The sequence below is a fragment of the Silurus aristotelis genome (assembly GCF_946808225.1).
Source record: "Silurus aristotelis genome assembly, chromosome: 10".
NCBI classification, from domain to species: Eukaryota; Metazoa; Chordata; class Actinopteri; order Siluriformes; family Siluridae; genus Silurus; species Silurus aristotelis.
The window spans coordinates 24,202,174-24,218,500 of record NC_139583.1 but is presented as its reverse complement, the minus strand read 5'-3'; the positions used below and the strand labels follow the sequence as shown (position 1 = coordinate 24,218,500).

The 16,327-nt window shown below is 40.0% G+C and overlaps 1 protein-coding gene and 1 long non-coding RNA gene across 2 annotated transcripts in view; both read left to right on the top strand.

Annotated features, from left to right (window-relative positions):
- The window catches only part of LOC310732595, a 113,536-nt gene that overhangs the window by 23,905 nt on the left and 73,304 nt on the right, over positions 1-16,327 (top strand). The window lies entirely within an intron of this gene.
- sipa1l3 (signal-induced proliferation-associated 1 like 3) overlaps positions 1-16,327 on the top strand; it is a 97,982-nt gene that overhangs the window by 70,368 nt on the left and 11,287 nt on the right. Inside the window, exons 8-10 of the mRNA XM_083552842.1 lie at positions 4,335-4,492; positions 4,708-5,293; positions 6,700-6,974. Coding sequence (XP_083408968.1) covers positions 4,335-4,492; positions 4,708-5,293; positions 6,700-6,974 — 1,019 coding nt within the window. The remainder of the gene's footprint in view (positions 1-4,334; positions 4,493-4,707; positions 5,294-6,699; positions 6,975-16,327) is intronic.

The window sequence follows — 16,327 nt, the reverse complement described above, 5'->3', positions numbered from 1 at the left end:
GCCCAACACACACACACTTGAACCGGCAGGTCCTGACACCCATGTTTTTTTTCCAGTGAGACTCTCTATAGAAGTTAGGCTTTCTTAGAAACTCTTTCCTTTTACAAATACTCTTCTGTGTTTGTTTATTCCTTCAGCGTTTTTTTTTTTTTTTCTTTTTTCATCTTTATCTGGTGTACAGTTACTCAGTCAAGCCGAGTTTCTGTCAGTCTGCTTTCAGTTTCTGTGTTTGTGGGTTTGTTTTGTAAAGGCTCATTGTTCACTCTGCATTCTTTCCGCTTGCTATTTTCTCTCGCTCTGTGTGTGTCGCTCTTTCCTCTCCACTGTGGATGAGGGCATGGGGCGGCTCGTCGTTCTGTAATACTTTACATGTTCACATGACAGTAATCCAGCATGGATGCGCCATCTGCTGTACGAGCAGCTATGCGCGCATGTGTGTGTGTGTGTGTGTGTGTGTGTGTGCGTGGGTGTAAAACCAAATAAAAAATGTTAAATATGGATGCTGGACATAAAAAAAGATAAGTGAATAGAAATGAAGAATATTTAGATAAAAAGACAGATAATACTGGTGATATGTACATCTATTCTCTGTTTTCTGAGGTCTGCAGAGGGCAGTGTTCATCTACCCCGAGCTGTGTCCCAGTTAGTCCGCCTTTTTTCTCTCCTGTCTGTCTCTCTTTCTGTCACGAGGGACGAGAAAGGAGAGATTTAGGGAGCTATGGATGCCTCAGGGTCGTATTTATGGAGAATAGCCTCAGGCACTGTTAGTCTCTCTGGACACATCAAACAGACGAGCTGCTAGATCAGCTATTTTACTGAACAAGAGGATGTGTGTGTGTGAGAGAGAGAGTAATTTATTAGAGTAATCTCATTACTAGATGACAACATTTGAAATGATCAGCATCCTTTATAAGCCAAAATGAGCCTGAAATTGTTTTGAAGTAATGGATTTAAAAGCAGTTGGGACCCTCCTGTAATGTCTATCCAGGTTTAGAGAGGCTTGTGGGTGGACTTTCAGACACTCTATAATGCATTTTCAATTCATTTATACTAGATGTTTAAAAAACAAAAAACAGTGAAACAAAGGCGTATATGTAGAATTATTTGGATTTTTTTCCCCACATCTATGTACTTTATAGTCTGTATTATATAATTATCTGACTGTATATCTTATTGTTGAAAGCAACATATAAATTATATGGACACATGACCAAAAAGATTCAATGTGATTTTTTTTACATCCAATTCCAAATGTTACTGTTATAATATTCGCCACTCTTCTGGGAAGATGTTTTTGGAGTGAGCTTGTGGAGATTTGTGCTCATTCAACCACAAGGTGTTACTACAGTTAGGTACTGATGTACAGCAGGCCATTCAAGATCCTCTACTCCAACCCAAATAAACCATGTCTTCATGGAGCTGGCTTTGTGCACAGGTACATTGTCATGCTAGAACAGGTTTGGGTTTCCTTAAGTTTAAATAAGAGTGAAATTGAATGCTACAAACATATAAAGGCATGCTATAAAATGTTGTACCTCTGACTTTGTGGTAATAATTTGGGGAGGCCTTACACATGGCTGAAAAAGTCAGGTGCCCCAATAGTTTTGTCCAAATAGTGTTTCTATTGCTGAATCAGAACCTCTTGGCAGAGACAATCAGTAATTCATAATACAGTCTTAACCCCGATCTTTCCCATAAAGCAAATCGGCCCTAAAAGCGTCACTGATTCCACTATCAGATTTTTATTTTTGTAACAAAATGTTGTTATGAAAGTGTTTTTTTAACAGTGATCTCTTTTCTTCCTCATCCTTCTCACATTGTTGAAGTACTCAAGATCTCTAGCAAAAAAAATCGAAAAGTGTTTCTTTTAGCCTCAATTCTGCTTAATGGTTTTTGACCGTTTGTTTTTTAGTTTTGTTTAGGGTTTTTTTTTTTTTTTTTTTTTTTTTTTTTTTTATTTACATTTAGGACATTTGGCAGACACTTTTATTCAGGGTAACGTCCATTTATCTCATTCATATAAATGATCAGCTATGGGGTTAAGGGCCTTGCTCAGGGTCCCAGGAGTGGTATTGTGTTTTAACTAGAGGTCGAACAATAGTAAATTTTATCGATACCGATTAATAACCGTTTAATCATTTGAATAATTTTTTTCCTATCCTGGATAAAAAACAAACAAAACCTTCATGTAAAATAGTACTGAACTTTATTCCAAAAATAAAAGACCAGTACTGAATCATGAAAATGTGCTAAAGGAAATAAATATGAATATATTAATTAATATAAATATATAATGAATAAATTGTAAATAATAAATAAAATATAGTGCTCTCCGTGCAGCATGCAGTCTCATGTAAAAACAAACAGCATGTGGCATCAGTGATTCGCCTCTAGAGGCCGCTCTCGTAATGACAACGGACCGGAAGCCGGAAAAACTATCGGTATGGATTTTTTGATGATAGCCGATTAATCAGTCGACCTCCAGTCTTAACCACTAAGCTACCACCTTCCATAAGTGATGTCTAAGGGATTATAATGTGTGTATAACACCCACTTGTACGTATAATGCAGGAAAACAGCAGCAGTGTTTCTGTGGCCTAAGAGCAAATAAAAATAATAAGCATGAATTTATTTTTGAAACACATATTTTAGAGAGAAGAAATATATCTTATGCATGTATTTTAGAGAGAATATACTATATATTATACAAAATTATAGATTTCTTATGACCTACAAGATGGATTATTATTTGAATGGAAATTATAAATGTTTTGTGTAATGTTTACTTTCTGGAGTAAGTTTTGCTAAAGGGAGCCAATAATTACGGAAGCCACCATATTTTCGTCTCTGTGCACAAGGTCTAAGCTGGCTTATATAACTGATACTTGCAGTGCTGCAGTGTGAATGGGTGGGTGGCCTCTTTCGTGATGTCTCAGCATGAAGGCATGTCACTCACACTCTCACACACACATTCAAGGAAATTGCATGGCCTGTTAATAGCTCTGAATAATGCACAAATCCCTCATGGCTTTCCACACAGAATTTACACAGCAACACTCACAAATTCTATTGTACAAACATTTTATATCCACAAGGTGGCACTTGGACCTCGAGTACGCCATCCATCGGCGTCAGGGGTAGAACGCAGAACATACATCAGATTAACTTCCCACGACATCAGTGTGAATATAATGCAGGAAGAATGCAATGAAAATAAACAGGTCATGAGATGAGAACGCAAGATTTAAACTGATCAGCCATTACATTGAAACCACTGACCGGTAAAGTGAATAACATTGATTATCTCAGTAAAGTGCCACCGGAGGGGCGGAAAGTTGTGTTCGGGTCAGGACATCTGCAGAACAGCAGGTCCTGGGGGTGCAGTGGTTTGCTTACCAAAAGACACCCTTATCCAGAGATTCCTCCATTTATCTCATTCATACAACTGAGCAGCTATGGGGTTGAGGGGGATTTGAACTCATGAGCTTCAAATCCAAACTTCAATGTCTAAACAACTAAAGCTACCAACTTCACTGAATATGTGTAAAATTCAAATAATTAAAAAATTATTGTTTTTCACAATTCTGTAGCTCTAGTGTTCCCTTAAAAAATTCTGTGGCTCAGCGTCACGTTCTTTTTTCTTCTTTGACTAAAATTGTAAATAATTATTTTTGGTTTTTTTTGTAATAATGTCATTCTGTTTTGGGTTTTAAATACAAGTGATAATTGCAAATCATTGTTCATTAAATTAGCATTAACATAAAATTAAATCATTTTTTTACAGTTAATAATAAGGTTATTTTTAAAGCATTCAATAAAATGACATCACAAAAATATACACTTTTGGTTAAATTGGCAGATACTACCCTAGAGCATAGGCCCATGATGAACTTGACCATATGTTCAGTTATTTTATGATTGAGTAGTGGATGTCCTTCGTCCTACTGTACCTGCATGTGGTTCTCCTACCACAGAGTCTTATTCACTTTCTGTCTCTATTTGGCATCTAGCTGAGTCTCACCTTAGGTGTCAGGGTTTATATGTGATGACGTTTGTCTTTGCCTGCCTTGAAATGCTCTTTTATTTTTTTCAGTTAATCGCGCATCTTTTTCTTTTCTCATCTCCCTGTTCCCTTTTTTGTGTGCCTAGATTTTTAGATTGTCTCCAGGTTGCATCATCCGCACAGTTGTGATTTTTTTCCCCTCCCTCTCCCCTCCTTTCCTCCGTCTGTCCTTCTCTCTCTCTCTCTCTCTCTCTCTCTCTCTCTCTCTCTCTCTCTCTCTCTCTCTCTCTCTCTCTCTGTGTCTCTCTGACTCTCTCTTTATTTCTCTCAGCTCCTCAGGAAGAGGCATATAGGGAATGATATAGTGACCATCATCTTCCAGGAGCCTGGCGCTCTGCCGTTCACGCCCCAGAACATCCGATCTCACTTCCAGCATGTCTTTGTGATTGTGCGCGTTCACAACCTTTGTTCCGAGAACACCTGCTACAGGTACACATTCCCTCTACTTGTACAGTAGTGCTGCCAGTTACCATAGCAACCCTGGCCTGACAGCAGTTGCCGTGGATACTACATGTTAACCTAGCAGTGCATTTCTAAACCACATTACAAGCATGTCCGTTCACCATCGGAGGCACTAGATGATAATAGAAGTCACCAGTTAATTTAAATCACAGGCCGATGGTTTCTTTCCTTCATCTCCATAGTGTTGCAGTGACGCGCATGAAGGACGTGCCCCCGTTCGGACCGCCTCTGCCTCCCACCGGCGTGACCTTCCGCGACCCCGCCTCATTCCGATCCTTCCTCTTGGCCAAGATCATCAACGCTGAGACCGCCGCGCACAAATCAGAGAAGTTCCACACCATGGCCGCTCGCACGCGGCAGGGCTACCTGCGAGACCTGGCTGAGAACTGCGCCAGCGGCACGCCGCTGGACACCAGCGGCAAGCTCAACAACCTCATCTCGCTAGCCGCCAAGCGGCGCGAGAGGGTACGGGCACGCCCAGGGGCGGAGCTCGGTGCTGCTGGAGCTGTGGCCTGGCGGGTCGTAGCTCAGGATTTCAGCAGGGGCGGAGGAGAGCTTCCGTGCGTGCTGGCCATCTCTACTGAGTACGTTGTGCTAGCCGACTGCTCCACAAAAGAGGTGGTGTTCAACTGCTTCTGTGCCGACGTCATCGGCTGGACGGCCGAGAGGCTGAATTTAAAGCTCTTCTATGGCAGAGGAGACCACGTGGCGCTGCGTGTCCCTGAGGGCGGCGCCCAGGACATCAGGGAGGTGGTGCAGAGGCTGAAGGTACAAAAAGCATCAATACAACTATGATTGTGTCTAGATGTTATGTTCAGGATGGGATATATAACAAGCTAGAATACACTGATCAGGCATGACATTATGACATTATAACATTATGACCGGTGAAGTGAATAACACTGATTATCTCTTTATCATGGCACCTGATAGTGGCAGCAAACGAACATTTTGTCCTCAAATTTGATCTGTTAGAAACAGGAAAAATTGGCAAGTTTAAGGATTTGAGTAAGTTTGACCAATTGTGATAGCTAGACGACTGGGTCAGAGCATCTCCAAAATGCTGACCAATGCAGTGGTCCAATTAAGGAACAGTGATAAAAAGTGATGGCCCGTGTGGTCCGATCTAACAGACCATTTGCAGAAAAGGTTAATGCTGTTAATGTTTGATGGGTCAGGACTGTTTTAGCAGCAAAAGGGGGAACAACCCAATATTAGGCAGGTGGTCATATTGTTATGCCTGATCCGTGTATATCATTAACACTATAGAAGCACTGTTATGGTTTAGACCACAGCACTAGTGTAACTATGATTGCTCAGAATGTGTTGATACATTTTTTTAATAACAGCAGTGCCAGGAATAATTCATATAAATTCACTCATCTACTATTTCTATAGTAACAGAAACCTGTAGGGTCGATGTTGTACATAATCTAAGGCATTTCAGAAAAGTACCTTGCTCCAGGTCCAAATAAAAATATTTTATGAAATATAAAGGTTGACACGAAGAAGTTGTCATGTTTATGTAACATCCATGAAAGGAGTTAACGCTTAGTAACAGTCAGTTTTCCAATAAAAGCGGGTCTTCAGGTCCTGCCAGTTTCTATGTTAACTTCAAAACAGAGAGACGAGTGTTTGAATTTACCTCAGCATAAGTGATAACAAAAGCAAACCTGTTTTTGCAGATATTCCACAATAATTAATGTATCTAGGAACATATAAAAAGGAAATTAACGTTGTAATTAATGGCTGTGGTATAAGAGAAATAAAACACTTCAGGATGTGCAGCTGTACATCAAGTCAAATTCATCACCGTTGTGTTGTTTATTTGTTCATAACAGCACACCCCATTATGGCATAATCCTTAAATAATAAAGCTGTTTTTAAAGCAATCACATTTGTTACATTTGTATAAAGATCCAGTGAGGTAGCGGATTTTTATTTCTGAGGGGAAAATAAATTCCAATAAACGGAATCAACTTGTTTTTTCTTCTTTTTTTTCTTTGTATTATTAATAATTGACTGACAGCCACACATTGGCCATTGATAAACAGAAATGCCGCTATGCCCCATTTCTACTAATCACCAGTCTATGTTACGCAGTCACACTCATACTGTACTTGGTCATTGTTTTGTACCTGTTATGTAATCGTACTGCTTTATTTCTTCCTCAGACGCTGACAGTCGGCTGTGAGACGGTGGACATGACGCTGAGACGGAACGGTCTGGGTCAGCTGGGTTTCCACGTGCGCTTGGACGGCACCGTTTCCGAGGTGGAGGAGTACGGCTTCGCCTGGCAGGCAGGCCTTCGTCAGGGCAGTCGATTGGTCGAGATCTGCAAGGTTGCCGCGGTGACGCTCACGCACGACCAGATGATCGACCTGTTGCGCACATCTGTCACCGTGAAAGTGGTCATAATCCCACCGTTCGAGGAAGGAGGAGCACGCAGGTGAGCCAAAACATACATCTTTCAGTTCATTCCTGCTGCAAAACGATTAAATATGAGTCTTCATAATGTTGCAAATTTCATCCAAATTTTTTTATATTTTTTTATCGGTTTTTAACCAGTCAGTTATGTGACTCCAGGCTTGGCTTCATGTTTCACATATGACCAGCCCCTAACATCTGGCTTGTGTCAGATTTTTTTATTCTGTAACTTCTGTCTTTTGAAAGCAATTCTTATTATTCTTTATTTTACAATCTGTTTTAGTCTTTTCCTGAGTTTACCAGCATGACAGTGTGAATTCAGATTTCATCCATAAGCCTACCTAACACATTGGAATCTTAGAATGCCTTCACAGAAAGGTGTGCTGAGCAATAAAGGCTCATTAAGCGCAACTTGCATGAAACAGCAAATCTTTGGACCCAGCATATGAGCGGCAGCAGAATCCAGCACCGGCAAATCGGTCTGCATCTGCTTTCTGCTTTCCTCTCCCTCCTCCGAGACATGTTCTCATTTCGGTGATGATCAATACTCAGATTCTTGGCAGGCGAGGCTGCTGTTGCTCTTGCTGCTGTTGCTCGTTTCTGCCGGATGTTTTTCTGCACCGACAACGCAGTTGGCTCACTCCCTCTCAGCTGGGTTCATTTATCCACACTTCCGCCAGCGATCGGCATTTCGTACGCTATTGATGAGCACACCGTGGTTTTCTCAGCTGCATATATATATATATATATATATATATATATATATATATATATATATATATATATATATATATATATATATATACAATAGATCTGATATTACCGAGCAAATAACTTTTCTCCCAGTCCGCTTCTGCTTTATGTAACTCGCACATAGCAGATTTGGAGACAGTAGGCAGACACTTCAGTTCTTAGGGTAGCAATGAGTGGGAGTGTTGGAGAGAATAGGAAGAGGAGCTGCGAGTGTGTGAAAAGAAGAGAAGAAAAAGTGGATAACTGTTTAAGAAAGTGCAGAAATGTTCATTCTTTTATATCTATATTCTGCTCTATGGAGGTGCTGAACAAGCGGTTGTTCACCATTTTCCCTGGCAGATCTTTTCTATTTTTTTGGACTCCTTGCTATGACTAGCTCGTTGGTCATATCTGTGTGTGAAAAGTTCAAATCTCAGCAACACCAAACTGCCCCTGTCGATTCCCTTGTGCAAGACCTTTATCCAGCGTTCTCGGTTGGATCCTCTCTCATAGTTGTAAGTCGCTTTGAACGAAAAAGGGTCATGCAATTGTGATGTAAACAATAGACGTCATATAAACAATGATGATAAGCAATTATAAGGAACAAACCTATAGGCAATTAACTTACACATTCTTTTATGCAACCTTATAACAACCTTTAAGCTTTATCTGTGTAAAGCTGCTTCAAGACAATGTCCATTGTAAAAAGCGCTATGCAAATAAAAAATGTATTTAATTGAATAGAAGGGCTGTACAGGAGACAACCGAAAACAACACTGCTGTTTATATTGATCTTGGTCTTGAATTGTATTTTATGTTTGTCCACTGAGCCCCTGAATTTGAACCTTTTAATGCACATGTCTCAGGCTTGTAAGCCAATCGATTCAAGGCAGGACCACGAGCGTTGGGGCCAGAATCATTCAGACACCCGCTCATCAATCCTGCGTGTGGTTTTTCTTCAAACTCATGCTACGAATTTGGAAGCATACATGTTTTCTATAATGTCTCTGAACAATGTAGAATTGACAGATCTCTTCCCCTAGAACTAGGAGACCTAGATCCTATCCACTATGACAATGCTCAATTGCAAAAAAATTATTCCATGAAGTTTTGTGGCCAGGTTTCCCAAGGTCGGAGTAGAAGATCTCAATTGGCCTGCACTTGAACCCAATTGAACACCTTTGGGATAAATTGGTATGGTGAGTGCACAATAGGTGTTGACCTGACCTTTTTTCCACGTAGTGGGTGAATCCGGAAAGCCATGTTGCAAAATCTGGTGGAACTCCTTTTCAGAAGAGTGAAAGCTGTTACAGCAGCTTAGAGGCAAATAGCATGGGGATGGTCAACAAGCACATACAGTTGTCACCATCAGGTGGCCACATATACTATATGAACAAAAGTATTGGGACGCTTGACCTTTCCTGCCATGTGGTTCTTCTCCAAACTGGTACCACAAAGCTGGAGAGCTCTGATTCTCAACCCTTATGAACACCAATAGGATGGATGTAAACACTGGCTGCACCCCAGGCCTCCTCACCTCAACTACATCAGTACCTGGCTTTACTAACACCCTTGCGGCTGATGAACACAAATGTCCACAAGAACGCTCTAAAATCTAGTCCCAAAAGATTGAAGGGGATTATAAGAGCAAATTGGGACTACAGTAATCCCCCGTCGTGGTGGTTACGTTTCAAAACCGGCCCATGATAAACGAAAACCGCCAATAAATGGACGCCACCCCAAAAATGCTATTTTATGTATACAGTACTGTATTTAAATTTTTTCATATTATAATAAAAATTATATTTTTTATTAATAAATTTATTTATTTCAACAAAAAAATCTATAAAAAAACTCCCTGTAAATTTTTTGGTCTATCGTGCTATCCGCAAGAGACGGGGAAAATCAGCCGATCAGTTATGTGGCAAATGCAATTCTGCGATAAACCGGGGAGATTCGAACCGCAGTAAAGGGTGGGATTACTGTAAATGTGAAATGTGATGCTCAAAAAGCACAAACCATACGTCTGACCAGGTTTCCCCAAACCTTTGGCAATATAGTGTACTTTTGGCTGTACAATGCATCATAGTGCTTCTGTATTCTTATATCTGATTAATCAGAAGGTCTTGTCATTTTTTATAAAAAGCCGCTTTAACAGTAGTTCCAGCTACAGGGCTACAAGTGATATGGTGTTTTTTTGTGGTTATATTTTGCTTCTTTATTTGATCGTTTTGAATGGAGTCTCCAAGGTTAGTGCTTCGTATCAGTCAAAGCTGTCTTTAGGATGGAGTGCTTTGTGTTTTTTCAGTCACATTGAACAAACTGCATTTTTGTTCTTAGTAGTGAGTGGAAGCAAAAAAAAGAAAGACACTGAACGGAAGGACAGTTTTCACCATTACGCCATCATCGTAAAGCAGGAGCTTTCCACGTACTGTACTTTGATTTGATTCGATGCAAGCTTCAGATTTTGATAGGTGGGGCCTAAAGACCGAATGTAGGGATTTTACGAGGGGTGTTCAAGGTTTACAGGTATAAAAATAGATGCATAGTGTGGCGATACTACACACAGTAAGTGGTTAGTGTGTCCTATTACTGATAGATGGCACACATGTCGCGGGCCAGTCCAGAGACCGCTAAACAAGACGGTACACAACAGTGTTCGTGCATGAAATTTCCTATGAACAAACACGTAAAACCCATGGATATCTACAGAAGACTTCAAGCACAGTACGGTGATGAGATGCTCAGCTGTAGTAAAACATTTAAATGGTGTAAACGTTTAAAAAAACGGTGGTACATCCGTCAGTCGCCGTCGTGGTAGTTCCCTTAAGACGAAGTGAAGCAGGCTGTCATAGGATGGTTCAGGTGTGCTGACAAATCTTTCTATGCTGAGTCTTAGCAGGCATTAGTTAATCATTGGTATCAAGGTAGCAGGGAAGTATAATGCATAAATGCAGTTTCTACTCCTTGATTTGTTCTTTTATCTTGAAACTTAAAAGTCCTGGTTTAACTTGAACGCCCTTTGTATTTTAGCGATTCGGATGATACTACTGTTCCAATTGGATTTACAGATTTCGATGAATAAATAGAGAATGATTCACGTATTTACTTTTTAAAAAATTTTATGAGTGTGTAATAATTAAAGTAAATTATACAATACTAACCTGGTGTCTGGAAGCTCAATTTGCTGCTTAGCTAACGACACAAGCTTCAAGTACGAGTTACCAAAAAAACGGCAAACGCAAAGTTCTCGGCAGAACGACTAGGCTTTTTTGGATAACTGGGGAAATTGGGTGTATTAAACTTCTGGCCGCGCTGCTGCTTCAACCCACAAATACACACATGTGCTCATTCAGACAGCTTGTCTCGTGTGAATGTTCTGATCCAGAGTGCGGATGTGCTGTGGTGTGTGTAGCAGCTCTTAAGGCATATAATCACTGCTGCGTTTTGCTAAAGGGGCTCCTTAAGCCCCTAATTACTCAGCAACAGCTTCGACACTGCACTCAGGAGCCATATGGAGCTTTTGTGGCAGTTTAATTACATGACTACTTTATAAAAAAAAAAAAAAAAACACTGCCTTTTCCTGTCTCCACTGGTAAAGAGCTTCTGAAATAAAAAACAGAATTTATGAATGATTAGTTTCACCTAAGGAATAATTCACAGCTTGGTGTGCCTTAAAGCAATTTTAGTGCATGACCTAAAGACAAAGAACCACCAGATGCAACTATAAATATAAATATCTGACAGATGACTGTCCAATTTGTGAGCATGTTTTTTTATTATTTCTGTTAGCGTGGAACGTCTTCTCTGATCGTTTTTTGGTCAATTGATTTCCAGTTTCAGATTTTTGCATGTGTAAGCGTTTGCATGTGTAAGCGGGAAAGCAGTATGTAATATACGTTTACAAACACAGGATAAGAGTGCACTGGATTTGTAGACATAAATGGATAAAAATTTCCCATGTACACGACACAATTGTTGCCATTATATTATGTCACTTTAAAACGATTGTCCGGGTGGTAAAAGTAATTCAAGGTTGGATCACAATACAGAATAATGCTGTTGAGTCATGTGCAATTCCTTATTGTAAGAGGATTCTAAAACAAGTAAAAGATTATTTAGCTGAAGAATAGACATTTTTTGAGCTTGAACTGAATTTCTTGCCTGATCGGAGTGGTTGTTTCATGCATCCAGAAAGAAACGAATGTGTCTGTCCATCTATTCTGAAGCTGAGCAGTTCTTGAGCAGTAAAAATACCCATGTTGTGCATTTGTATCTTTCTTGGCTCCCTTTTCGTCTCCTGTGGATCCAAGTGCTGTTCCTACTCCTCTTTCTCTCGCACCTCTCCCTCGTTCACGTTTTCTCTTTCTTTTTCTTTTTCACACCTCAGCGTCTCTCACCAACATATCTCTCTCTCTTTCTCCTGCTCTCTCCTGCTTGTCTTTTTGTGGATATGTTGTCTATAGAATCCATTCAGTTTCACTTCATTTATTGATATGCAGGTTTATTTGTCAACCCCCCCCCCCCTCATTTTTTCCTATCTTTCTCTCTGTCTCTCTGTCTCTCTCTCTCTCTCTCTCTCTCTCTCTCTCTCTCTCTCTCTCTCTCTCTCTCTCTCTCTCTCACTGTCTCATACGCTCTGTCTTTTAGAGGAAACATACTGAAACATACATGCGGGTAAATTAGGAAGAAATAAATGTGTTGTTAAATTGCAAGGCGAATAAAATTGCACAACGCGCATTCATGAAAGTGTCGCGTCGCGTCGCCGCCTATAAGCGCGCGCGTAGATGTAAATGGGGAAGCGGCGGCGAACCTGCAAATACTAAACGTGTCCGGACACCTTCTCAGCACGAAAGAGAAGTAGGTGGGTGTTCGAACGAGCCCACCCCCTCCTCTTTCACATCCCTCCCACCAAAAATAAAGGGTCTCTCCATCTTCGAGTGTATTTTCATACCGTAGCCGGAGGGAGTGAAAGAGCAGAGAAGCCTCGCGCGCGTTCGTGCGTCGCGGATGTTAGAAGACGAGCCGGTTAGAAGACGAGCGCGATGGCACCGCCTCAGAGATCCGACACAGCCTGCTGTACACGGAGAGGTTAGTTCACACTTCCAGACTGTGCCAGAGGGACGAACGCTACCCAAAAATAGTGAGTGAGCGAGCGACCAAACAAAAGACAATAACAGCCACAGTGATCAAAACGATAAGGATGCAGACATGGATGAATAAATAAGATCTCAAATGAGGAGGAATTTGTCTTGCTTTGTGGCGGTCTATTAAAAAAAGAAAAGGTATGGGCTTATGCTTTTTTGTTTTGTTTCAGCGCCTCGTGCGTGCTGTGTTGTGGTTATGATGGGAGTGCTCAGGGATTTATCTCACAACAAAGATGGGTTTGAAATATGATCTGGGTCTGTTATGAAACTTTGTGATGAGTAATAATATCACAGCAGTTCCTACAACAACAAAAAAAACAACAACACACAAATGAAAGGGATAGTGGTTACGTGACCATCACAATTATTCTCGTAAGAATTTTTTTTTAATTAATTAATGCATAATATGTAATAATGTATCATGCATAGTTAGACAAAAATAAACAAAGAATCATAGACTTCTCTACACATATTGTGCCTTACACACATCCTGCACTAATATACTAATATAACCTCTCAACATTTGTATATATATATATATATATATATATATATATATATATATATATATATATATATATATATATATATATATATATATATGATCAGGATCATAATGACCAGTGAAGTATCTCATCATGGCACCTGTTAAGATTTCTTAGGCAGCAAATGAACATTTGGTCCTCAAAGTTGATGTGTTAGAAGCAGGAAAAATGGGCAAGTGTAAGGATTTGAGTGAGTTTGACGAGGGCCAAATTGTGACGTCTAGACGACTGGGTCAGAGCATCTCCAAAACTGCAGCTCTTGAGGTCTGTTCCCGATCGGCAGTGCTCAGTATCTATCAAAAGTGGTCGAAGGAAGGACCAGTGGTGAACCGGACACAGGGCCATGTGCAGCTGAGGCTCATTGATGCACGTGGGGAGTGAAGGCTGGTCCGTGTGGTCCGATCCCAAAGAGCTTCTGTAGATCAAATTGCTGAGGAAGTAAATGCTGTTAATGCTCGAAGGGTCAGAACTGTTTCGGCAGCAAAAGCTGAACCAACACAATATTAGGCAGGTGGTCATAATATTATGCCTGATTGTTTTTGTTGTAATTATTCAACAGCTCATGCACATTTTTCACTGCCTATAGTCTTAATATTTATTTGCTGTACATATATACACATATACATTACATACTGTACACAATCTATCTGTAGTCGGAGTAATTAAGAGTAATATCTCTCTCTTTCTCTCACTCACTCACTCACTCACTCACTAACTCTCTTAATTATTTAAATAATTAGTGACATCAGCAAATTAGCCATCTGTGAGCTCATATATGCAGAAGAGGGTAGAAAGCAGAATATCTCATGGTTCTCTGTATTGCAGCATGAGCAGCAGTTTAAAAAGATGCAGAGGTTGCCATCATGTGTCGCAGAGAAAATATGTGAGAGTTTATTAGTAAAAAAATAGCCAGAGTAGGAGGGAAAATACTGTGTGTAAGTGTTAAGGCCTTTAGACGGAATCTTTATCTGTGCAAAGCTACTTTGAGACATGTCTATTATAAAAAAAAAAAGTGCTATACAAATAAAATTGAATTGAATTAAACTATTAAGGTGCCAAATCATTGTTTTGAAACAAGCCTTTACTAGTTGGCTTCAATTTTGCCCCGTGCCAGTGATTAGACTGTTTTCTTTTAGAAGGAAGTATTTCTTGTCAAACTTTGTGCAAACACAAAGAAAGGAGTTTTTGGTTGAAACTAAGACCATGTTTTGTAACAGGAATGGCCCAGACAAGATTATATACAAATGGTTATAAATCTGAGCCAAATCCAAGCCACATTTGGAGACTGGACTCATGTAAATCAAGTGTCAACATCTATGATTTCAGATTATTATTATTTTTGCCTCTTGCTACTGTGTTGAAAAAAAAGAACACAAAAAATTATATAAATCCTGCCTCAACTGTTGACCACTGTGTTAAGCAGAGTTTCGGAAGGAAAAAAAAGTTAATAATTTGCCTGATGACAAAGCTAAAGGGGAGAGGACATTGGAGAGCATACAGTAAATCACTTTTTTTTTTTTTCTTCGAGGTGAACTCTGCTTTATAAGATTACTTGGTCAATAGAATCCAAAGCTGTATCATGTGATCAGTTGCTCTGCATGCTACTCAAAACGTTTTCTTCATGCCAGTGCTGAAGCGCTGATCATCAAGTAATATTTGCACAGTTTATGATTTGCAAAGATCATACATAGACTTGTGTTAATGATGTCATGGATCCTGTCCCTAACAGACGCTAGGGTTCTGGTAATCCTGCTGCGTGTTAGGTTTTTTTTTGTTAGCCCTATTGCCACATCTGACACTATTACTGGACAAAATCTCACAAACCGTATATGCATTGTGTATAATGTGTAAGAGTTCTCTGTAGGGGCAGATTCCTGAAGCGTGAGTTTCACCGCCTGTGACAAATGAGGATTCATGACATCTGTCAAACCTGCTCATAAAGCAGCACATGCACAAGTGCCGTGTCGAAAAGCTCAGAGCGCACGCAGAAATGTCATACGGATTTCTCCTCTCGTTCTTTGCTTTCTCCTTTCCATCTATTCTCCTGCTTCTTATAATAAGATCTTAGAAATGAAGGCTGATGGAATGTGGATGTGTTTCTGGCTCTGTAATTGGTGGAAGGATGCCATGTGATTCTCAGGAAGGTGAATTGAAATGCAGTCGGTAGGAAGGAAACACTATTACAGTTTCATTGTAATCTTCAATTAGTGCTTCACGTTGACTTGAATTTGTTTACCTGTAGTTTGGTTGACATTGTTCTCTATTTGGCTAAACTGAATGTAAAAATGTTATGATGATGTGCGATAGAAAAATAATTCATGCTGGGGTGGTGTGATGAGCCAATAGAAACCTCTAATAAAGTCTATTTATCCAGCCTCATAGCCTCAAGCACGTTTTGAAATAATTTCGAACACATCCAGATTTTTATTTTTAATGTTGTGGAATGCTTGCGAAACAAATTGGGTTTTTTGTTTGTTTGTTTTTTAATTTTACGTTGATGTTCATAACAATAGGAAAAAGTAAAGAAACACTCTCTGATTATTACAATATGCAATATAATGTGTGTGTGTGTGTGTGTGTGTGTGTGTGTGTGTGTGTGTGTGTGTGTGTGTGTGCTTGCTGTACTTGATTTACAGGTAACTTCACACACACGAACACACATTTCAGAGATGCTTTACTGATCAGTGGTCAGGTTAAATGTGTTTATTAGCAGAGGAGGAGTTCATGGTATGTCCTGTGGGGGTAAGCGTGTTGGATTTCCCATGGACACGAAACAGCTAACAGCAGGTGAACCTTAAGCGACCCCTGTGCATGCAGTGCTGATGTTGCAGGCATCTTAAGCGAGCATTAAATTTCTTCTGGTCATCACAATGTGATATACAGTAAGACTAGCAGAAAAGAAACGCAGGTCATGGCAGCTTTAAAGAGAGGCTAGTAATGGACTCGTCTCA